At 33.4% G+C, this 26,201-nt stretch overlaps 1 protein-coding gene across 8 annotated transcripts in view; it reads right to left on the minus strand.

Annotated features, from left to right (window-relative positions):
- The window catches only part of KIFAP3 (kinesin associated protein 3), a 196,560-nt gene that overhangs the window by 72,873 nt on the left and 97,486 nt on the right, over positions 1-26,201 (minus strand). For all 8 annotated transcript variants that reach the window (XR_461274.3, XM_007480753.3, XM_007480755.3 and 5 more), the window contains one exon: positions 5,962-6,062. Coding sequence is in view for 7 of the 8 variants with exons in the window: in XM_007480753.3 (XP_007480815.1) it covers positions 5,962-6,062 (101 nt within the window). In the remaining variant the exon portion in view is untranslated. The remainder of the gene's footprint in view (positions 1-5,961; positions 6,063-26,201) is intronic.

Consider the following 26,201-nt stretch of genomic DNA (forward strand, 5'->3'; position numbering starts at 1 on the left):
AATTCAAGCTATTATCATCCTTCACCTAGACTCACTTTTGTCTCTATATCTCTACACAGAGTGCCTGGCATATGGTGGGCTCTAAATAAACGCTCATTGCTTATAAACTCCTTAACCCAAGATGCTGAATTAGAAGAGTAAATAAAACAAAGTCTTTGGTAAGTAAAAAATTAAAACCTCCACCTAAAACTGAAGCAATTTAAAATTTAATTTTTGCTTAGAGAAGATTAAACAAAATATTATTTGGCTTTAAAAGAGAAGAAATAAAATGAAATTTAAAGGAGGTGGATCCTAAATCAGCCATGGAATAATTTTAAGAACAGGTGAATTTGGCATATTTATGACTTGGAAGTATTTTCATATTTAAAGTTTACTTTAAAAAATGTGGTAATGCAGGTGAATGGTTTAAAACATGAATAGACACCCTAAATGGATCCTCAACTCATTCGTTACTGTGATATTTGAAATCTTGAGAATAACATCAAGAGCAACTAAAGCCCAAGACAACTATACAAATAAAAGATACTGTATCAATAATTTAATCTATAATCACTAGACGTATCTTGTAGATTTCATTAGCCATTCATATACCAACCATATAATATAGTATCAATCTAAAGTAACTGCAAACTAAATAAAACTTTTAAGTCATAATGTTCTAAATCAATGTAATATTTACTTTATTTGGGGTTTTCACATTCCAATTTAAAAACATTATAGATTTCTTTCAAACCTTTACTGCTTTAAGATTTAAAATACAACAATTGGTTAATCTCTGGCTTTCCTTATAGAATGATTCATGTCACAAATAAGAATTAATTAATCTAAGATTCCATAAAATTAGCACTGCCCTGATTTATGAGGTCAAAGGAACTGATAATTTAGGTGATGAGGTTATTACTTGTCAGCGATTCTCACGTTAAACTCTTAAAACTTCTTTAATTTCTAATTATTTTTATACATTTTTTCTTAAGTCAAATTGGGTTTTTTTAGCCTTAGCAATTCTCACAAAATCAAGATAAATTAAAACTTAAAATGAATAGAATGTATTCTGATACAGAATTAGTTCCTTATAATAAGAAAAAGAAACTCACTTCAATTCCAATTAAACCCATTCAAATTTCAAAATAATAGTTTAATATGACCTTCACGTGTACCATTATGCTTTTATTTAATTTGATTGCTACCCGTGGCACTTCAAAAGTGAGTGTAATTGCTGCCAACTAGGAAATATTAAAATTAAATTTGTTCTGCTTTAACTATGTCCATTGTCATCTTTTACTGATTTAACAGGAAGGCACTAAAAAGGTCTACAGCTTGTGCAATGAAGAGGCAGTAGTGTTCAATCAGACAAGTCCCATATTGAGTATCAGATACCACAGACCCAGGACTGAAATCACTGTGTCTAGACTCTCTGGCACCTGACTTCACTTATTTACCAGTGACCAGAGGCCAACCCCCACAGCTCTCTGTATTCACATACACCTCTGCACACATCTCCCCCCTGTCCAACTCCCTGCCCAAACATCTTTGAATGATTATGCCAGAACTTTGAATGCCTCAGGAATCTCTCTTGACTGGCTACTCCCTAACTCTGCTGTTTGAAGTGATGCTCTGGTTTCTGAACTTCGGCAGATAATGGCAGGCAGGAGCAAAGGGTGCTGTCAGAAAGGACGTTTACCAGCATTCAGCTAAAAAGGAGCATGTAGATCAAAGAGGGGCCCAATAGGACAACTGGAGTGGAAAACATGTGGGGAGCTATGGAGATCCTTGCATACTGTTCTGTGGTAAAATATTAAATAACACTATGACATCATTACCTAACCATGCACTTTGATTGGCCATCCCATTACTAATAAATACTTTTTATAAGCATCTGGATGGCATTTGCACCTATTTAAACAAAACATGCATTTTAGAGGTCTAAATAACAATGAACTGTTAATACCTATTTTTAACTGGTACTAGAATATGACTATGAACTCCTGACTTCCAAAAGGATGCTTACCTGAGATAATCCACCCTCTGAGATTATAAAAAAAATGAGCAAAAGAATCTACTACATGACTAAAATGGCCCAGCACATTGGTCAAGTAGAGATAAAGAGAATGTATCAGAAATCATCTTACAGGGAAAGTAATATAATTGTGAGCATGGTGTATGATTTATTTATTCATTCAACAACCATATACTAAATATGTACTATGTTCAAATCACTGTTCAAGGCAGTGGAAAAGACAAGTCCTCTGCTTATGTAACAACAGAGGCTCAAAAAAAGTTTTATATTGGAAAATGAATGGAACTTAAAATAAAGAGCTAGTCAAGATGCACCTAATCGTTCTTCCCAATTTATTTGTTATTTAAGAAAATACTCATATTGATTTCCTGTTTTACTATCATTATGACCTATTTATACTTTCTATTTGACAATGTCATGTATAATGTCCCTTGAAAAATTTCTTACCTAAAACTACTGGGTACAATTTCAAAGAGAACAAACATTCTGTTAAACCCAATGAAATTCCAAACATCAGATATGGCTTTAATAAGTGAGTTAACTATTTGTGGTCACAGACCAGTTTAAAGCACCATAAATATTGCTTTGAACAACCAGTGTCTGCTGCTCTGAACACACTGTTCGTTACAACTTAGTGAATGATTAGTGAAGTTAGAGGAACCATGATTCTAATTGAAATTTCCATGGTTCTTTTATATTGCAATAAATTTGGCACTGGGTAGTTATAAACCATGTCAACATTTCCCTTAAGTGTGCCATAATTGAGCCCCGAAGTGAAAGTTGTAGGTGGGCATCACTGCAGTAAGAAACATAGTCCACTGGATACTTTGGTTTTCACAAGAAATTGCCTCCTTCCTATAGCAAAAACAAGGAGGAGGATGTTTACAATAGACTTTGGTAATATAATTTTGCTTTCCCATAAAAACTGGATGTTCAAAAGGAAAAAAAATTCTTAGCTTTTTGGAAAAGTTTGAGGAGATTTTAATCAAGAAACACAAACCATAAACATTCTGAAAACTTTCCATGGCAAATTCCCATTATGGTCATGTTTGATGTTAGAACATTTGTCAAAAAAGCATAAGAAGTAGTATAGTTCTTAAAAAAATGACAAGAAACAATTCACATAAGGCTTTGAGTTTTAGGATCATTAGGAACAATGCCTAAAGAAATATACTAACAATGGTTTTAATATATGTTCATATTCTATAGCCCTTTTGTTATTAATAAAATTTTATTTTCAAACCTTTGTTTACATCTCCAATTCAGAAAAAAATGGGTTCTAATTTTAAAAGTCAACAAGAGAATTTTCTCTCCCAATTTACTTTGTATTTCTCTTTTACTGAATCTAACTATCCTATGACTTTAGTCTAGATAAAACCCATCAATCTAGACAAGGAGATTTCTGGCTTGGCTGATTTCCAGTTCATATCCTGTAGTCCATGACATTTGGACACAAAATGGAATTAGAAAAGAAGCCTTCTTTGAAACTGCAAAGCAGAGGTCTTCTCGACACGTGGAACTGGAGTACAGTAAATCACCTGAAATCTCCCTCTTATAGGGCTACTCTTTTATTTAAAACTTGTTTTTACAAGGGGCTTGATGACACAAAGCACTGACCATAAACTGACACACAGTGTTTTGATGAGAAGGCCCATCTTTAAAGATCCATTGCATATTCTTTTGAAAGATATCTATTTTCCATAAATAACTGTAATTAGGTTACCTCTTGGAATGAAAGCCTAATGGCTTGTGAAATTTTCTTTAGTTGAGTGTTCACCTTTTTTTTTAACTCCCTGCAGGTGTAACTTTAGTTCTATAATAGGAAATATAATTATATTACAATTTAATTTGGATGAGATTGATGTTTGATTTAAATTAGTGAAAAGACTTAATTTTTTAAAAGGTTTATTTATTTCAAGAATTTGCAATATAGAAATTCCAATTAAGCTAACAAAATATTTCCTGTTAGAGTTTTCAGGAAACTTAAGAAAGATTTTTAATGAACATATTAACTGAGAGTAGAAAGAGCCCAGGTTTTGGATAAAACTGGGTTCTTTAATAAGCAGAGAAAAGACTGTGGGGACCACACTCCCTTTGGAATCTTGACCCAGGATCTCATGTGGTTCTGAGTCACATGCTCCTGCCAATCAAAATACAGTCTTTTCTATGCTTATTACAGTTCTAATCTATTTTACTTTACTACTTAGGACGTCAAATCTTACCAAAATCAGTCATATCCTTCAGAACACAGACAAACTAAGATACCGACACATTGAGCCAAAATAAAAAGTTCACTTCACTCCATCAATAACAGCCAGAATATTTTTGTTAGAACATGGACAAGAAGAAGCCCCTAGGATGAGATGCCATGAGAAGACTACAAAGTGTACTACTGGAAAAATCTAAGACTAATGAGGGTAGGTACTGTTTAACTTTTATCTTTGTATCCCGAGCTTTAGGAAGAATGCATTGCACATAAGTGTATAAAATTGATTTATTGATGGAGAGATGGGATGATGGATTGTCTTTATAAGTGGCAATTCCTGAAGCATCATCAAGATGCTCAGCGAAAATTTAGAAATGGACTACTTATTCAAAATAGTTATTGTCACAGAAAGTCAAGAGTTGGAAACCTTAATTCCACAGTTACTTATCATCTTATGTAGAGCCAGAAGGGGCTAAAAAGGACATTAGTCAGCCAGGATCAAGGACTGGACATTTGTTCTGTTGCCCCTCCTACTCCACAGTGGCTACCAATCTAGGAAAAAAGATCCTCTTAACCTGTATCCCTTCCTTACCATAATGGAGGAGAAAAATACATTCAAAATTGGAACAAATCCTGAATAGAGCAGATCTGACCTCAAACATACCTCAGCCCTCAATAACTAATTCAGCTTTAGGACTCCAATGACTTGCCTCTCTCCTGATGTAGAGAGTAGCAAGGACTAGCCATCAGTCTTACCACTACTGCACCCTGTCTTTTCCCTTCCTACTTCTGCTTTCTAGCTCTTTCTTGAGGAGTGATGATTAACTTTATCTGTGCATAGGAAGTGAGTACTGAGGGATTCTGGATTCATTCAGAATCCCTGTGATGCAAAATCACAGGCTGCCTTCCAGGTGGAAGTTTCTTTGACTAGCACTCTCTATTATCTCATACCCATTTATGACAGCTTCATCCCTCTGGTGCTCTGCTCTTCCATATTCTACTTTTGTGCTATCCTAGTTCTGTGGTAATCTGGTTTTAGAGTTAATAAAGTACCTCTCATGTTAGACCTGTGCTTCCCTACTCCAGAAATTGTTTTGTAGTTACTTATGTGTATATGTTGTTCCATTCCCCACCAAAAGAATGTAAACTCCTTAAGGATAAGGACTGTTTTATTTTGCCTTTGTATTCATAGTCCTAGTACAATTCTTGGCACATATTAAGTGCTTACTAAATGTTTTTTTATTTGATCACCTGAAATGAACAGGTAAGAAATATTTCATTCATACCATCCCACATACATATCTCATCTCGTGCCTCTACACAAGTGCTTCCCCCAGATCTAGAATGCATTTTGTCATCACTTCCACCTCTTAGAACCTTTAGTCTTCTTCCAGAGACAGTACAGGTACTACTTCTAATATGAGGTCTTTCCTTACCCTCTTATTTGTTAATTTTCTCTTGCTTGAGGTTAGATGATACTGTTGTCTATGTACTTTAAATTTACTTATCTGTGTACATATGGCATCCCTCCGGGAGAATGGAAGTGCCTTGAGGACAGGGTAACTTTCATTTGTGTCTTTGCATGTATGGAGCTGTTTAATAAACATTTGTTGAATTGAAATGATTCATTCAAATATTAAAGTATAAATTAAGAAAAGAGGATTGGCAAGGAAGGTGCTGGAAAAAAGTAAGAGAAACAGAAATCTTCCAAATTTTTCTTAAAAAAAAAAAAACCTACCTGTGGTATACAATCAGTATATGCAAACATAGATTTAAATCGATCATCCATGCTTATGTGGTAGAGAACACACATGGCTATTTGTTTATAGTTTTCATTACCTGAAAAGAAAAATCACATAGGATATTTTTTTAGTATATCATCCAGAAATACACAAAGAATTTATTTTTAAAATTCCTATTTTAGTGTAATTATTTTCAAATGACAACTAAAGGGCTTGAATCATACTCAATTTATCTTTGAAGGTCAGTAAGATCCTCAAAAGTGAATGTTTTAGTTAAAGTTAGTATCTGAAGAAAAGAACTTTCAGAAAAAGAACAAAGCCATTCATAATTATGAAAAATTGCTACTTTCCCTATTGAGCGTGATGATATAAGGATAGGACATTTTTTTTTACTGACTTTACCATAGTTTGATCTAGGTTATATATGTTCAATCATGCAAAACATTTCCATATTGGTTATGTCATGGAAGAAGACTCATATAAAACAAACAAAAAAAGTGGAAAAAAAGTAAAAAAAAATAGTATGCTTTGGTCTGCATTCAGACCCCATCAGTTCTTTCTAAGGAGTTAGAGAGCATTCATTTTTCATCACGAGTCCTTTGGAATTGTCTTGGATCACTGTATTGCTGAGAATAGCTAAGTCATTCATAGCTGATCATCTATCAATATTACTGTATATACTGTATACAATGTTCTCCTGGTTCTGCTCACTTTACTTTGTATCTGTTCATAGAGGTTTTTATAAGTTTTATTTTAAACCCTTACCTTCCATCTTGGAATCAATACTGGGTATTGGTTCCAAGGCAGAAGAGTGGTAAGGGCTAGGCAATGGGGGTCAAGTGACTTGGCCAGGGTCACACAGCTGGGAAGTATCTGAGGCCAGATTTGAACCTACGACCTCCCATCTCTAGAGCTGACTCTCAATCCACTGAGTTACCCAGTTGACCCCTATAGGTTTTTCTGAAATCACCCAGCTCTTCATTTCTTATAGCACTATGGTATTCCATTACAATCATATACCACAACTTATGCAGTCATTCCCCAATTGATGGACATCCTCTTCCAATTCTTTACCACCACAAAAAGAGCTGCTATACATCTTTTCATACAAATACATCTTTTTCTCTTTTTTTTTTATCTCCTTAGGATACAAACCTATTAGTGGTATTGCTGGATCAATAGGAGTGCACAGTTTTAAAGTGTTTTGGTTATAGTTCCAAATTGCTCTCCAGAATGGTTTGATCAGTTCACAACTCCACCATCAGTGCTTTAGTGTCCCAATTTCTTTACATCCCCTCCAACATTCATCATTTTCCTTTTTCTGTCATATTAGGCAATCTGATCCATGTAACATGGCATGTCAGTTTATTAAATGTATATCTCTATAATCAATAGTGTATTAGAACATTTTTTCATATGACTATAGCTTTGACTCCTTCATCTGAAAATGGCTTGTTTATATCCTTTGAATATTTATCAATTGGGGAATGATTTGTATTCATACAAATTTGACTCACTTCTCTGTATTTGAATTATCAAAAATATATGCTGTAAGAATTTTCATCAGTTTTCTTTTTCCCTTCTAATCTTGTTTGCATTGGTTTTGTTTGTGCAAAAACATTTAAATTTGATATAATAATGATTATCCATTTTATATCTTGTACTGTTTTCTATCTCTTGTTTGGTCATAAATTCTTCCCTTACCCATAGCCACGAGAGATAAACTATTCCATGATGCTCTAATTTGCGTATAGTATCACCTTTATGTGTAAAGCATGTATCCATTTTGATTATATCTTGGTATATGGAGAGAGATGTTGTTGGTCTATAATCAGTTTCTGCTGTACTTTTTTTTTCTAGCTTTCCTAGTAGCTTTTGTCAAATAGTGTGCATTTTGTCTCAATATTGTCCCCAAAGTTAGGATCTTTGAGTTTATCAAACACTGGATATCATGGCCATTTATTACTATGTATTGTGTATCTAACCTATTCCACTGATCCACCACTTTATTTCTTGGTCAGTATCAGACTGCTTTATAATGTAATTTGATATCTAGTATGGCTAGGCCATTTTCCTTTACATAAAAAAAATAATTCCCTTAATATTCCTGACTTTTTGTTCTTCTAGATGAATTGTTTTTCTTTTGTTGAGCACTATAAAATAATTTTTGGTAGTTTGATTGGTATGGCATTGATATTTTTGTTGTCCTCCCAATTAGAATGTAAGTTTAAAAAATAGTTTGTTTTGTTCTCTTTGTACAGTGCCTGGCACATATTAGGTGCATAATAAAGGCATGGTGACTGATGATTATAACTCCTATGAACTGATGTTATTTAACCTATAAATCAAAACAACAAACAGGTGGTTTTCATGAACAAAACCAGTTTTTATTTGCAAAAAAATCTTTATCCAGTGTATTGAATACTTTATTCCTAAATTAAACTTTAAAACCAAATGACTTATTTTTTAGATATGTTTTGTATTTTCCAATTCTGTTATGTATTTTTCTCTATCATAAGTGGATTATATGTTCCTTAAGAATTATAACTCAGTGTTGAGTTGAATGTTTAGTATCTATCTAATCAACATTTATTGCATTATCTCTTTATTTTTTAAGCATTAGGGAATGAGAGGAACCTTATAAGACCAGCAGACAATAAGAGATTCTATACTATATAGTAAGGTAAAGATAACCTGCTTTGTTCTTAAAAGTCTCAAGATCTGAGAAGTATTTTTAAGATTTAAAGTTTCCTGCAAAACAAATTGTAAAGTACTTAATATAAGTTAGACACTAACATAACATTTTACTTCATATCCTACATCATCCATGTCAATTAAACAGATTTTACAAGCAGTGTTGGAAATAGTCACGTATAAGAATTTGTTTTATAACTCCAAATTGAAAACACTGAAAAGTCCTCACATTTTAGAAAAGAGAATTAGATATGAAGGAGTGCATTCTTACTACAACAATAGGAGTGCTTGTAAAATTTTGTCTCTTCAAATTTTCATGACACTTCACATGAAACTATCTTCCTATTGTCTTCTATTTGCACTGGCTGGCTCCCATGACTGTCCTCTTCATGTCCATCTAATATTTACCCAGCTTTATTACTTTATGTGATTTTCTATTTTATAAATTATACTAAAAATGCTTTTTTTTTTAAAGGAGTGATTTAAACTCAACAGGACCTGCTGAATCATAATGGGGGGAGAAATGAGAAATCAATCAATACTATAGCAGTTAAGAATCTTAAGTGTAAATGTTGCTAATTATAGTCAAAATTCACCAAAAAGTATGTGCTAAGAAGTATATATGCTGTTGGTAATAGTGGAAGAATTCTGAAAAAAAGAGGTTTCAAAATAAGGAGTCATGATAGATAGAAAAGAAGCCAATAGTTCAAATAGGTAAGTGCTCCAGAAAGAATATTACAAGTACAGGCCTTGAAAAGCAGAAATGAGAAGAGATGGTGTAATGGTATATTATTAGGAAGGTAAAGAACATGCATTCAAGTAAAAATTTTGGAGAAAAGAATCCCATAGTGGCATCAGTATGATAATGGTGGCAGCACTGCAGCAACTGATGCAGAAATCAGGAGCTATTATATTCCCATTCTGACTATACTTGGTGACCTTGGGTAAGTCATTTGAGTCTTTTTGTTCATTGTTCCTCATTTTTAATATGAGGTTTGAAATAGATGACTTCTTAACTTCCAGTTCTACAATTCTGTCTATAAAATTTTTAAAGTTGTAGAGGAGGTCACTATATTTATTGATCAAAATTTAAGGGAAAAGTTTAGTACTATAGCCAAATTTAGATGAAAATTACTGAACACATTAACAACAAGAAACTAACAAAAATGATGAATTCTTATAAATGACTAACTTTTTGTAATGCCTTCCAATTTGCAGGTTTTCCTTCTTAGTTATCTAATTCCTATGATCACCATGTTTTTTTTAAAGAATAAACTTTTATTTATCTTTTACCAATACAATAAGTAGGGACAGCTGAGTGCTGATCTGGGAGTCAGAAGGGCCTGAGTTCAAGTCTAGACTCCACTACTTACAAGCTATATGGTCCTGGGTAAGTCACTTAACCCTGTTCCCTCATCTGTAAAAGAGATTTAAAAGGAAATGCCGTATCGCTCCAGTGTATTTGCCAAGAAAACTTCAAATGCAGTTATGAAGACCATAGATAAGAAGACCCAGTAGGATAAGACATCAGGGCAGTCTGGCCTGTCCTGAAAACAGCATATATAAAGAATCAGACGCAACTGAAAAATGACAACCATTAACTAAATTTTCTTCCTCAAAAGAAAGCCATCTCCTATAACAAATAATTGTATAAAATAGAAGAAAAAGAAAACACCAGCAAAACCAATCAAGAATAAAATACTCTGACAATAGATGTAGTTTTCCACACCTGTGGACTCCCTCCCCTCTGAAAAGGAGGGGGAGGAGGTGCTTTTTTAATGTTTCTTCTTTGAGACCAAGTTTGTTCTTTGTAATTTTACAACATTCAATTTCAATTATTTTATGGCTGTTGTTATTTTTTTATATTTATATATGTATATATATAAAAATTATATTATTGTTGTGTATATTGTTTTCTTGACTCTGCTTAATTAGTTCTGCATCAGTTTATATGTCTTTTGATGCTTCTCTCTATTCACCTTATTTGTAGTTTCTTACAAAAGTAACATTTCACTACATTCATGTACTGCAATTTGTTTAGCCATTCCTAACTTATGGAAATCTACTTTGTTAACAGTTTTTTACTACCACAAAAATGTTATTATAAATATTCTGGTACATAAGAGATAATGAGCATCAGTGTTCATAGGAGAGGACCCACTGGCAGCCATTAGAACACTGAAGATTAAATGAGACAGGGTGGAAACTAAAGTAAATAATTTTTAATTTTAACAAGTTGAGCTCCATGCTGAGGCCCTTAATGTACAAAGTCCTGGAAAACAAATGGGTACTACATAATGGAGTAAAATTACTTAGCTGTAAAAGATCTCAGACATGAGTCCAACCCACTATACTTTAGAGAAGAAGCATGGTTTGATAGAAAATGCCTCCTTTTCTTTAGAGCTTCATTCTGTACTCATAGAATCATACAATCTCAAAATCAGAAAGGCCCTCTGAAGCCATAACAATTAGCCTCCTTTTGAAGCTCTCTAGAATAAGAGAGAACTCAGTATGCTCAAATTAGTCTACATCAGTTTAAACAAGAGTTCTGTATGTTAGGAAGTTTTTCTTTCTTAGACATTTTAATGGATTTAGGAAATCAAATGAGATATGTGTAAAATATTTCACAAACCTTAAAGTGCTATATTAAATGCTATCTATTAATACATGACATATATGGATATTTCCTCAATAAATGTAAATTATGACCCATCCATGTCCTGTGTCTTTAAGGCTAGATTTGGTTCTAAAATATATTTGATACACAACGAAAAATACAGTATGATCTAGTATTCTTAGCACTTTTTTCTTTCAACTCTTACTTTCTCCTAATAATAACATCAAGACAGAAGGGCATGGGCAAGGCAAATGGCGTTAAGTGACTTGTCCAGGATCACGTTGCTAGGAAGTATCTGATACCAGATTCAAACCCAAATCCTCCCAATTTGATGATTGACATTCTGTCCCCTGTGCCACTTAGTTGCCCCTCTTTGTATTGTTCAGTTAACTGTGCCTATAAAGTTATGGTCAGTAGAATGTTGTTTGCAAAAGCCTACTGAGGTATGCTTGATGCAAGTGTAAACCATTTTTAGACATTTATGGAACAATGAGAAAATAGCCATTTAGGTAGGTTAGTTGTCAATATCTACTCAATCACCTTTTAAAACAATACTATATATGATATTTTCTAATTATCTAGTATCTTCCCATTCTGAGAATCAGAGAATATAATAACTCTCTCAATCAACACCTTTGAAACTGTCATCTTCAGCATAGACCTTTTCTTTTCATCTTTATTTTCTGTATTGTAACTTACATTCCTCACTTAGTACATGAGTGTCCTATGTCATTTTCCATAGTGCCATTTTTATTTGTTCACTTATTGCATCAGGAAGTGAAATATTGGAGTCTAAATATAGTGATTATTGTCATTCATGAATAAAAAACTAGTGCATTCTGAAATGCAGATTTTTTTTTACCTTTTCTTTCTGGATTATTATCCTTCTAGCTTCACCATTAAATACTCCTAAAATCATCTGGCTTAACTGAATATTTTCCCAAGCTTTCTGCAAATTCCTTTTTTTCTTTTTAACAATTACTCATCATTTTATAAAGCAGCATTGATCACAATCTTCCTTTGCAAGGTTTCACAGATATGTTTATAATATAAACTAGTATGGTTCTTGCCTATTCCTTCTCTGGTGAGGCGATAAAAGGATTACTAGCTTATTTTTTTTATTTTATCTAATTTATGTATAAATTATATAAATATATATAATATATAAAAATATAAAAATAAAATAAATAATTTATATATTAAAATAAAATAAAGTAAAAAATATAAAATAAAATATATTAAAAAATATAAATTACAGCAATTTCTAGATCCTTTGTCATCTTTTCTTTTCACTCACCAAACTTCCAAAGAAAATGATGAAAGTCCATGTTTGCATCTATTCTTTTGTCCATTTCCCAACTCAGAGAGTCAATGGCTTGTTTGATTAGATTAAAATGAAATGGTTTTATTTACAGGCTAAATCCTTCAAGTCTTCTAAGCATCAATGTTGATTTTTACCTTTGCTTTTAGTTGATGGTTAGATTATAGAAAGCTGATTCAGAAAAGACTCAGAAATGGATAACCATTCACTTTCTGACATTTCAATAAGAAATAATCAGTTTCATAATTGGTATTTACCATGTTTGGTATTTTTCACTCTTTTCTGGAAGAAGGCATTAATGATATATTGATATGAGGCTTCTATGCAATTTACAAGTTTTGGGCATCTTTCATTTCCTTATCCTAAAGCATATTTTCTTTTTTTAAAAAAAATCAACTCACATCACTAAATAATAGGTTCCCCTAATCGGGAAGGTCTTATTGAATTCTTTATGAAATTTCTTTAACTTTTCATCCTTTGCAAGTATTGGTGGTACATAAGCTATAATCCTATCCATGGTACTTTTTTTTTTTTAAAAAACTCTTATCTTCCACCATAGAATCAGTATCATGTATTGGCTCCAAGGAAAAATAGTAGGAAGGGCTAAGCAATGGGGATTAAGTGACTTACCCAGGGTCACGCAGCCAAGAAGTGTCTGAGATCAGATTTGAACCTAGGACCTCCTGATAGGCCTGGCCCTCAATCCACTGAACTATCCAGCTGCCCCCACTTTAAAAAAATTTTGTACTGACACTCATGAGTATTACAAAGTGAAATGGACAAGTATTCCACAAAATTCTGTTTCTTATTGTCTTTTTGATATATGATGAAATCAATTTCACCAATTCCTTTATATCTTTTGTCTATGAGAACCAGGGAGACATCTTTCTACTATTCTTATAGTTAAGTCAACTAGTTACAAAATTTTTTCTTTACATCAAGTCTAAATAGGCCTGCTTTTCAACTCTAAACCATTTCTTCCCTTCATTTTGCCCTCTAGGTTTATGTAGGAAAAGGATAATCCTTTTTCTACAATGTAGCTCCTTCAGATATTTGATACCAGTTACTTCTTAAATATTCACTTCTTTAAGTTAAACATGACTGGCTTCTTCGGGTAATCCTCACATACTACAGTGTTTATGGTCCCTTTTGCCCTGTTGGTCAGGCCTTCCTTTGGGCTCACTATACTTTATCTAGGTCTTTCCTAAAATCTCACACCCATGACTGAACATAATACTACATATGTCACTTACAGAACACAGTGGAACTATTATCTCCCTTGTTCTGGACTCCATTCCTTTCTTGAGAAAGAATAAGAGAGCATTTATTAGGTTGCCAAGTTACACTGTGTACTCACACTTAGTTTGTATTATAATACTAAGACTGCTAGTGCCTTGGTCCCTTAGTTTGTGCTATTACTAAAGGAGATATGGCTGGCAGTCTATCTGTTGGCTGCTGGCTTGTCCTTCTGAGAAGTCAGCAGGAATCTGGAGGTTCTCCTCTAGCTTCTGTCCCAAGACCTAACCTTTGGTGGCCCTGGCTTCTTCATTGGTTCTTTCCCTTTCATACATGTATGAAGGCCAGGATACCTTTTCTCCAGCTAGCCAAGCTTTGATTTAGGCATCTCCTACCCTAAATGTTGCTTTTTGGTCCCCTGGGCTGTTCCTCCTTACTTCCCCATTAAAGATCTGGAGTGAATAAGTGAATATATATTGATATGGTCCAGTTCCTAAATCAGTTTTCTTGACCCCTGAAAGGGGAACAGGCTTGCATCTTGACAAAGCTCTGTACCTGGCTCAGCTCTGGGCTATGGGGAGAAGCAGAGCCTAGCATTGCTTCACCTTAGTCTCCTGGTTTTCCCCAGGAGGGAGTAGAAGCCTTGTGACTCTTCCACCAACTCCTCATTCCAAGTTTTCTAGAATGCAAGGGGATAGTCAAGAATGGAAGCTTGTTGTGGAGGTGGAAGAAGAAATGAGAAATATACATGGATGGTCCTGACAAATGTGGTCTCTACCATCAGATTTGGCAGATGACTAAATACCTGGCTAAAGAGCTTTTTTTGTTTTAGAACTTTGATTTATCTTCTAATGTTTTTCCATGATACTCCTCTACTTCTAGCCCTTCATGTACCCATACTAATTTATTTAGTTTGCATAGCATGACCTCAAATAGTGCCATGGAAGCCTTTGTGTTCTTTTTTCAGGTCCACTGTTAGGTGGAGAGACTAGGGAATATAGCAGAATTGCTGATGAATCTAGCTGAAATATCTTGAAGGTTTCTAGGATTAGAATCACTTGACAGGGTAAATGCGCTTTTCCCTGCTTTATACAGTTTGTTCATTGAATGAGATCGGCCATAAACAAGTGCAATTGGGCAAGCCAACATCCAATTTCTCCTTTTTCAATTAGATTTCTTATAGTCATTTTACTTTATTGTAGAGGAAAAAAAATGTAATGGCCTATTTTACTGACTTTCCCCCTAAAAGTAGAAAGACATTTGTTTTAGTTGTAAAGAAGGGAGTACATGATAAAATATTTGTTTGATTTTTCCTTCATTGTACACTGCTTCTGAACATCTACTGATGTTCAACTCAACTGTGCAGTTTGTTTTGGAGGAGAAAAAGACATTGCAAACAAGGGTTTTTGAGGGTTGATTTTTTTAAACCCTTACCTTCTGTCTTAGCATCAATACTGTGTATTGGTTCTAAAGAAGAAGAACAGCAAGGGCTAGGTAATTAAGGTTAAGTGATTTGCTCAGGATCACACAGTTATGAACTCTCTGAAGTTACATTTGAATTCAGGACCTCTCATCTCTAGGCCTGGCTCTCAATCCATTGAGCCACCTAGCTGCCAAATGGGTTTTTATAGATAAATGTTACAACCTGTATAGTAAATTGAATCCTAACACTGATATTTGACATTACCAGCATCTTGGGTTTGTGATATACCTCTTTTCATTCTCAAATAATAGTAGTAGTAGTAGTCTCTCGGCATTTTCTAAATATGAATACAATATATACATTTATTAATAAGTTTCACTGTGAAGATATATTTCTTTTGTGAGATGGAAATAAACAAATACCTGAGTCTTGATAACAAAAGTTAGGAAAGAGAAGGGAAGACATGACATGGGAAGGTTTCTGAAATTAGCCTGTTTATTCCTCTAATATAAGCTGTAGATAAGGAATAGTAGTGGCTCTTTGGCAGTCACCACCTTGCTATTTAAAGCTATTCTACTGTCTCTCAGTCTACATGAAAATAAACAGCTTCTAAGAGAGATTAAATGATGAGTGAAGTTTAGAGTTTAATATCTAATTATAAGCTAATTCTTTTACATATCTTTGGAATAAAAAGACCCAGCTGACTTCTTAAAGTACCACTTTAAGATGAACATTTATAATCTTACTAAGTGGTTTTCTTAACAGAAAGTTTCATTTTGTAAAACTTCTCCTTATTAGGAATCTCAAACTCTACCCAAAAGACTTGCATTCTCCTGTGAATAACAGATATTTCAAAAAGGCTCCCATATGACTAGTCAATTATTCTTCAATGGGAAGCACAAATAAGTAAGATTACTTTGCCAACTGTCTATATGTTGGCACAGTACCAAAGGTTACCTGAATTTCAAGCAGTACAGTGAAAAGACTGGCAGTTCTGAGAACTAAAGCCATCTTAATGACTTGAGGTGGATTAGCCAAATCTACTCAAGGAGTAAAGGCAAGATAGAAAATAATGTCATTATGGAATCCTTCACTCTCTGGTAATATACAAAAACTATGATGAACTCTTTGGATATTAAATGCAGAGATTATCAGTACTTCTATAGGATTTCCAGAGGAATTTACCAATTAAGTAACTGAATCGTTGTTTGAAAGTGTTATTGAAATATCTTAACACTTCTGCAACCATTCCAGAAAATTTGGTCATTCCCACATGAGGTTAGTTTTGCCTTAACAAAACCAATCATTAACTCCAATAAATGATTTTGTAGGAATTATTGCAGTTATAAAATATATTAAAGAGTTTATAGAAACAACTCTTTTATTTTTAAAATAAATTTGCAGCTGTAGGTCAGCTGGAACAGCTGCAGTGGAGAAGAAAAAAAAAACCAACCAAGTCTTAGAGCTGCTTTTGCAATTGATTTTTTTGCCAATTAAAAGGCAAAATTCATACTGATTAGGTTCCAAATTAGAAATGTCTTCAGTCTTGTCCCCCTAACCCTCAAACTTTGAAGTGATTAGTAAAAGACCATTCAGCAACTAATTTTCTAAGACATTTGGGATTTTGAGACTTGTATTCTTCATTTATAGCTCAGTCAAATAAAAATATGAGTTCTGAACACCAGAACTCTAAACCAAATTTCCGCTTCTGCTGTAGACCCAGTCCAACACTCTGTGAAGAGAGTGAGAACACAAATTATGGGTCACATTATTAGCCAGATTCTCATTCTCCTACATACTCCCGTGTCTGCCTTCTAAATACAGAACTCCCTTTGAAGTCAACAAAGACTTCAAGTCCAGATGAGAGTGGTATGGGAATATAAGCACATCTGAATCAAAAAAAAGCAGTGCCGAATAGTAGTCCTGAGCTAACCAACAGTGGAACATTGATCTACTGCAACATTTTCAGAAAATAACAAGTGTTATGTTGATTATGGATGTGCATATATGTATTTGTATATCTATTTCAAACCTATTTAAATGTCATAATAAATATTATTAGGTCAAGGTTCCATAGGACCACAAAGGGTCTGTGAATGTGAAAAAATTACATCATTTAATGAATTTAAGCACCTTATTCTAAGAAACTGTTGATAGGGTTCACCAGACTTTCAAAGTGGCCCATGATTTGAAAAAGGTTAAGAACCTTTGAACTATAGGTTAGTAAGACAAGTTCAATTTTCATAAGTTTTTTTTTAAAACAAACTATAAAATATGCTAAATTGATGCATTTAATTCAGCCTAATTCCACAAACAGCTAAATGTCATTTACTTAGATTTCTTCAATGCAATAATTAGTTTCAAAATTACTTACTGTATCTTAGTTTGATGAAACATACATCAAATTGAATACAAAGATCAGATACTTTTTGTTTTGTAAAAAATTGGGCCTGGAATCAGAAAGCAAACTCTCAATTCAAAACTGACCTTGACAGTATCTGTGTGACCCTAGGCAAGTCACTTAACTGATATTTGCCATAATTTCCTAAAATTTAAAAGGGGATATAACAATAGCACCTATCTTATAGAATTATTGTGAGGATCAAATGAGATCTTTGTTTAAAAAAAAGTGATTAACACAAGAGTAGTGGCTATGTAAATGTTTATTCCCATCCTTCCCCCTTCTTCAAATGTGTTTAAGCTTTTACTGGTATAGACCAATGGGGTTGAGTGGGTTCTATCACAGAGTAGAGATACATGCCTATCATTTAAGATCTATCATGCTGGCTATGCTGCAAAAAGAGTTGAGAAAAAGTCAAAAATTACATGAGTAAATTAAAGAATTTGTAGGTCAATGATACATATGAAAAATTTCAAGCTTGGGGTAACTTTCTGGTTAGATGATTGATATAATGATGTATTCTGTGAGCCCAATTATTTAACTTAAAAATAAAAAAAGTTACCAAACTTGAAAACTTATAAAAGGCAAATTAAATGTGTTTGTGTAAAAAACAATAATTTATGTTTTACTATGTAAAATTACAATGATGTTATTTTTCTAAACCTTTTCAACACGTTTTCCATTATTTTATGATCATTTATTTTAGTAACATTCTTTTATTATATCCAGATCAGCAAATATTATACAAAAAGAAGCACTTTAAGTAGTGGTTTTCAACAGTGCAACTTAAGCAAGAACATAAATACTATACATACCATATACATTTGCATTCCAATAGTATAAATAAGGACAAAACCCTTTAATAGTGAGTATATTCTACAGCCTCTTCCACTGACCTATTACTTAATGTGCTTTAGTCAATTTTTACTATACAAAAAATGGAAACACCTTAGGCAATGTTCACACACAACATATTAGAACCAGCTGCTATAGAAGAACCTTAAGAAAAAAGGCTTCTTGATTTAATTGGGAAAACAGGAGGAAGCATAAATTTTACTGCCATTAATAACTTCAAGCAATCCTGATATGACTTTACCTCACTTTGACTGCTAGACATGTGCTTTGTGTTAGGGTGTTTGCCACATCTGACCCTTATTGTTTGCTCACTTGATCAGGTAGGAAAATGCAGGGTTTTTAATAGGATAAATGAGGCCTATTAACATTGGAAAATAGTGTAGTAGCCTATGAGGAGCTGCTCTCTGAAACAGATGTGTGAAATTCCAAAACAAGTTTGGTAATAAAAAGGTCAAAATTCAAGTCATTTAAAAAAATCTTCTTTCAGTTTTAAAGAAACTTTTATAAAAACAACCAAGTTTTTAAAAAGCAAAACACACTACTTTAAAAACAAATCACTTCTTCAGTCTTGAAAAAACATTTGGGATGAGGCACTCAGAATAGAAGTATTTCACTTTTCATAATAAAAAAATATTAGCTAAATATGAGTACTCTTATTATCTTTGCATTATATCTCAATTCTGAAATGGTACTACTTGGAGTGAACCTCTAAGGGAAGTAGACAAATCTGTACTAAAAAATCCCAATATACAAGTTAATGTGCAAGTACTGTCTGCATTAGCTGATACTTTTGAAAAATTCAAAATTAAATCATATCTAAGTATTATTTAAAAATGTAAACATAAATGAACTGTAGATGTCAGAAGCCAAATTTTCTAATGGTGTTTCAAAGACATCTGATGTGATGGCCAGAAGAAATAATATTTTAAGTTTTAAGGGATCGAAATTGGGAATCTAACCCTATCTGCTTTGGCTATCTCCAAAAGTGATTGAAATCAGATTTGTCTCAAACGGAAATGAACAAACGTTTATCACTTAACTCTTGACCTGAAACAACTCTGCATGTTGATGAAATGTTTCTCCAGTGCTGGAAAAATACCCTCAGACCCAGATTACTAAAGTATAAACTAGATCAAGAGAAATCAGATCCCCTTATGTGATTTTTAGGAAACACAAAGCCAGCTTTTCTAGAATACATTGTTTTCTCTTCCCCATATTTTTATATCAAATTGAAATATTTTTAGGCACTATTAATTTATTTTTTAAAAATGACAGTTTGGCCTGACCTTACGCTGAATGAAATCTCAGATTCCTTTTCTGAATGATTTATGTGAAACTACAAAACAAGCACAATAGATGCTATTGAATCTGAATCCTAATTTTCCTGGAATGACTAATAAAGGTACTTTCTGCATAAACTAGCCATTCACATTGGCAAAGATTTTTAAGAGATCTTAAAAAAAAAAGCGTGCTAGTATGTAGATAAAAGTTTTAATTAAAACTGAAATCACAGCTTAGAACACTGTTAGTATACTACTTCAGACTACAAATGCTTCTGATTAATTCATAGGAGAATTAATTGAAAAGTACTTATTAAATTCCTCTTTGTGTCTGGAACTTTATTAGGTGATGGGGATAATAACAAAAAATGAAGCAATCCTTACTCTTGAGAAACTTACTCTCTATGAGGGAGACAACATTTACATATATAAGTATATAAGAAATGAATATTAGGTAGTATTCTTCATTCATTTCTGGGTTTTACTACTAACTCTCCATAGACCTTTCTCTACCATAACATAAAAACCCCTTCACTCTCATGCTCTCTCTCTCTCTATCCTTGGGCTTTTGGCTGGCTAGTTCCTCCAAGAATCTCCATTTTAAGAAGGAGAACCGGTCAACCACATCTTCATCCCTCCCCAGGCTATATTTCTGGCCCTCCAGACTTTCTCTACCATGTCTCAAGCCAGTACCTTCTTTTCTCCTTTCCCTAACCCCCTTTCAGCTTCCTATGATGTGTTATCTTTTCCCACTATTATTAATGCAATCTCTTTGAAGGCAGGGGCTTTCTTTCTTTCTGCTTGTATTAGTATTCCCAACAGTTAGAACATTGCCTGGCATATAGTAAATGCTTAACAAATGCTTGCTGACTGAAGCATATCATTAATAGTTGATAGAATCAGGAAAAGCTTCACCCAGAAGTGGAACTTGAGTTGCATCTTGAAGGAAGGGAGGGATTCCATGAAGTTGAAGTACATTCAAGCTACAGGAGTACAGAGGAAGGAGAATAGCATAACATAAGACTGGACATGTAGACTGGGGTCAGGTTGTGAAAGGTTTTTAAAAACGAACTGAAGGAGTTTATATTTTATTCTAGATCCACTAAGGAGTCACTGGAATTTATCAAACATGACAATGATATGGCTAGTTCAAGGTTTAAGGGAAATCAACATAGCAGCTGTGTGGAAGATACAATTTAGGAGCGGGAAAAACTTGAGGCAGGGAGACCATACTTAGGGGAACATTTTTATTTCTAAATGTTTATATCAATAAAAATAGAAGGGGGCAGCTGGGTAGCACAGTGGATTGAGAGCCAGGCCTAGAGATGGGAGGTCCAAGGTTCAAATCTGACCTCAGACACTTTCCAGCTGTGTGACCCTGGGCAAGTCACTTGACCCCCATTCCCTTGCCCTTACCCCACAATACCACACAGTATTGACTCCAAGATGGAAGGTAAGGGTTTAAAAAAAAATAAAAATAGAGAAAGAATAAATCAGTGAATACAATTAAATGTAACTTTAAAAAACCAAAAGAACAAATTAAAAATACCCAATTAAATATTAAATTGGAAATCCTAAAAATTAAAGGAAAGATAAATAAAATTGAAAGGAGAACACTGAACTAATAAATAAGGCAAGGAGCTGGTTTTGAGGGAAAAAATCAATAAAACTGATAAACTATTTGATTAAATTTGATTTTAAAAATTAAGATTAAAACCAAATTACCACTTTCAAAAATAAAAAAGGTGAAATCTCCACAAAGAGGAGTTATTTTGCCCAATTATATGCCAATAAATCTGACAACTCAAGTGAAATAGAATATTTACAAAAATATAAAATTCTCAGATTAACAAAAAAAAATTAGAATCCTTAAACAATTTTATCACAAAAAAAGAAATTTAACAAACCATAAGAGAATTCCCTTAAAATAAGGTCCAAGGGCCAAATAAATTCACAAGTGAATTCTACCAAGTATTCAAAGAACAATTAATTCCAATACTATATAACCTATTTGGAAAAATAGGGGGAAAAGGTATTCTTTAAATTCCTTTTATAACACAAATATGATACTGATACCTAAACTGGGAAGAGATAAAAGAAAGAGAACTATATACCAATTTCCCTAATGAATACTGATGCAAAAATTTTAAATAAAATACTAGCAAAAAATTACAGTATTATCTTAAGAGGAATATACATGATAACGAGTTGGGTTTTATATCAATAATTGAGGGATGGTTCAATATTAGGAAAGCTATCAGCATTATTAATGTTATCAATAACAAACTCAGCAGAAATCATATTGTTACATATTGTTATCTTGAGATACAGAAAAAGCCTTTGACAAAATTCAACACCCATTCCTTATAAAAATACTAACAAAAATTATTTATTCTTTTATTCTAAAGAGCTTTCCTTAAAGTGATCAAGGGCATCTATCTAAAACCAACTGCAAGTATTATCTGTAATGGGGACGAATTAGAATCTTCAATAAGATTACAGGTGAAGCAAGGATGCTCATTATTACCACTACTATTTAATACTGTATTAGAAATGCTAGCTATAGCAATTAAGATCAGAAAAACAAATTGAAGGAATTAGAATAAGCAATGAAGAAATAAAGCTATCACTTTGAAAATAATATAATAGTATACATAGAGAACCCTAAAGAATCAACCAAAAAACTAATCAAAACAATTAACAATTTTAGTAAAGTTGTAGGATACAAAATTAACTCACATAAATCATCAGCATTTCTATTTATCACCAAACAAGGCTGAACAGCAAGACAGAAAAGAAAATTCCATTTAAAATAACTGTAGACAGATAATACAAAATATCTAGAGGTATACTTACCAAAACAAACTCAGCAACTACACAAATAGAATTACAAAACACTTTTTATACAAATAAAGTCAGACAAAATTAGAAAAATATTAATTTTTCACTTATAGACCAAGTAAATATAAATGACAATCCTACCTAAATCAATTTACCAATCAAACTACCCAAAAATTATTTCCAAAAACTAGAAAAAAATAATAATAAAATTCATTTGGAAAAACAAAAAGATCAAGAATATTAAGTGAATTAATGAAAAAAATATGGAGGGAGGCCTAGCTACACCAGATTTCAAATTATTTGCTAAAGCAATAATCATCAAAACAATCTGGAAGTGCCTAATAAATAGAGTGGTGGATCCATTGAAAAGGTTAGGAAATCAACACATAGTAGTTAAAGACCATAATAATCTAATGCTCAATAAACCCAAAGAACTAGTTTATTGCAGGAAGAATTCCCTATTTGACAAAAATTGTTGGGAAAATTGTAAGATAATATGGTAGAAACTAGGCCTAGACCAAGATCTCACACTATATACTAAGATAAAGTCAAAATCAAAATGGATACTTGACCTAGAAATAAAAGGTGACAATCATAAGCAAATTAGGGAAACATGGAGAAGTTAGCCTATCAAACTTATGGATAACGAACGAATTTATGATCAAATAAGAACTAGAGAACATTACAAAAATTGAAATAATTTTGATTACATCAAATTAAAAAGGTTTTACACAAACAAAACCAATGCAAACAAAATTAGAAGAGAAAGAACAAATTGAGAAATTTTTTTTCATAGGAAGTATCTCTGGGAAAGACCTCATTTCCCAAATATGTAGAAAACTAAGTCAAATTTATAAGAATACAAAGCATTATATCATTGACAAATGGTCAAAGGAGTCAGTTCTCAGATGAAGAAATTAAAACTATCAATTCTCACATAAAAAATGCTCCAAATCACTATTAGAAAAATACAAATTAAAACAACTCTCAGATATCACCTTACACCTATCAGATTGGCTAATATGAACACAAAAAGGAAAATGAAAAATGATGGATGTGGGAGAATTGGGACATTAATATACTGTTGGCAGAACTATGAACTGATATAACTATTCTGGAGAGCAATCCAAAACCTGTGTAAAGGACTTTAAAACAAAGCATACCTTTTGACCCAGCAATCCCATAACTAGTCTGTATCCCAAAGAGATTAGAGAAAGGAGAAAAGGTCCTGGCTTGCACAAAAACATTTTTAGTAGTTTTCTTTGTAGTGTCAAAGAACTGAAAACTGAGATGGTACCCATCAATTGGGGAATGGATGAACAAATTGTGATATGTGGTTGTGATGAAATATGACTATGCCATAAGAAATAATGAGCAAGATGAGTTCAGAAAAACCTGGAAAGACTTATATAAAACTGATGTATAATGAAATGAGCAGAACCAGGAGAACAGTATATACAGTAACAGAAATACTGTATGATGATCAAGTATTATTATCAAAAAAGGTTCCAAGATAACTAATGGATCATGATAAAAAAAATGTCATTCAAAACCAAAGAAGGAACTGTTAGAATCTGATTGTAAATCAAAGAATGCCAACTTTCACTTTATTTCCTTCATAAGATTTTTTATTGTATGTGTGATGTGTCTTCTGTTATGCATGGGTAATGTGGAAATATGTATGTCATGAAATCACTGGTATAAACTATAACAGATCATTTTCTGCCTGGAAAGCATGAAAAGAAAAGAGAGAGAATGCAAAATGTCAGAAAACAATTGTAAAAAATTGTTTCTACATGTAATACTTTAAAAAATGAAAGAAAGTCAAAAGAGAAAAATAAGAGAAAATAACAGGAAACTTTGGAAATGGAAAGGTTTTGGAGGGAAAGATTACAAGTTCAGTTTTGGACATATTGAGCTTAAGATGTCTAAGGGACACCCAGTTTAAAATGTTTAATAGGCAGTTGGAGATGCCAGACTGGAAGATCAGCAGAGAGGTTAGGGACAATTAAGTAGATATGAAAATCATCATCAGAGAGATGATAACTCAATCTCTAGGAGAAAATGAGATCATGGAATGAAATTGTACAGAGGGAGAAAAGAAGACCGTGTGGTGGTTTAGTGAGTATGACGAAATTATGGAGGTAGGGGAAAAACCAGGAGAGAGCAATGGCATAAAAACCTAGAATTATCAAGATGAAAAGGGTGATTTGATTCACAGTGCTATAGGCTGCAGAGGGTTCAAGAAAGATGAAGACTGAGAAAAAGACCATTTGATTTAATAATGAACAGTTCATAAATAACTTTGGAGTAGTTTCAGTTATGGTGGGGCTAAAAAACAGAACATAGAGTTAAGAAGAAAAGAGTACACCAAAAGGAATTGGTGGCACCCATTGTACATAGCCTTCTCAAGGAGTTTAGCTACAAAAAGGAGATATCCATGCTCTGTCCTGTTTATGACATCTAACATAGTACTCTGTTCCATTCTGGATATTATATGTAAGAGAGGAAACTTAGACTTAATCTGCCAGAGGAAGAAGACAAACAGATTCATGATGCTGGAAGACCATCCTTGAGCAGGGGAAGGGCAGGAAGGAGAGAATTCCAGAGAAGGTAGAGAGAAACTGAGAAGATCCAAACAGTTGAACTCACTTCTCTTTGGGAAGCCCACCAGAAAGGTTGATCTGAGCAAACCTCTGAGTCTGGAGCATCCTCCTGTGAAGCCAGACCCCAGTATCCTGTGAAGACAACCCAGAGTGAATAGGACTTTGCCAGAAAGCTATTCATCACAAGAAGAATTCCTCTAAATCCCTCTAAACAGTCTTCGAAATTGATAATAGTTAGGACAGCTAGAAGTCAGGACAACTCTCACAATTGACCCCAGGGGGTCAGGCAGACTGCTGGATTTTTCGGGAGAAGGGGTTCAATTTTTATTATTAGGGACTTCCTATTTATCACCTCTCCAATTACCTTATCCCACAATTCATTTGCCCTGTCTTTCATACGTTCCTTTAGAATAAATAGCCGTTTACTAAATCCAGTGCCTGCTTCATAGTGTTCAAGAAAGAAGATCTGGAGTTGGCAAGGAGGAAAGTTACATTCTCTCCTCAGAGAGTGAGAAGCTGTCTATCTTATATTTTGTTTCAACCAAGTCTCTGAGGGAACAGTAACCTATGAATCTGAAGCCAACAAGAGAGGGGTTTACAAGAGAAGAGAGGGAAACCAACCTATCCTCTCTTCTCTTCATCCCTTGGCTACAGTCCATTTCTATCACACTCTGGTCTTGCAATTAGTGGAGGGAGATATATTTTAAGAGGGGTATTGGTAAGCATAGCACATATCTAAATAAGAGCAATGATGATCATTTAGGGTCTAGAATCCAACTTATATGTTAAATTATTAAAAGACCCCCACCTTCAATTCTTACACTCCCCAATACATACTCTTTGATGCAATGACACTGGCCTCTTTGTTGTTCCATGAACAAGAGATTCCATATCTCTTGGCTCTAGGCAAAGGGGATAGGTTCTGGAGTCTTAGCTCAGACTCTGGGACTGCAAATGAGGAC

This window comes from Monodelphis domestica, chromosome 2 (genome assembly GCF_027887165.1).
Source record: "Monodelphis domestica isolate mMonDom1 chromosome 2, mMonDom1.pri, whole genome shotgun sequence".
In the NCBI taxonomy this organism is placed as follows: Eukaryota; Metazoa; Chordata; class Mammalia; order Didelphimorphia; family Didelphidae; genus Monodelphis; species Monodelphis domestica.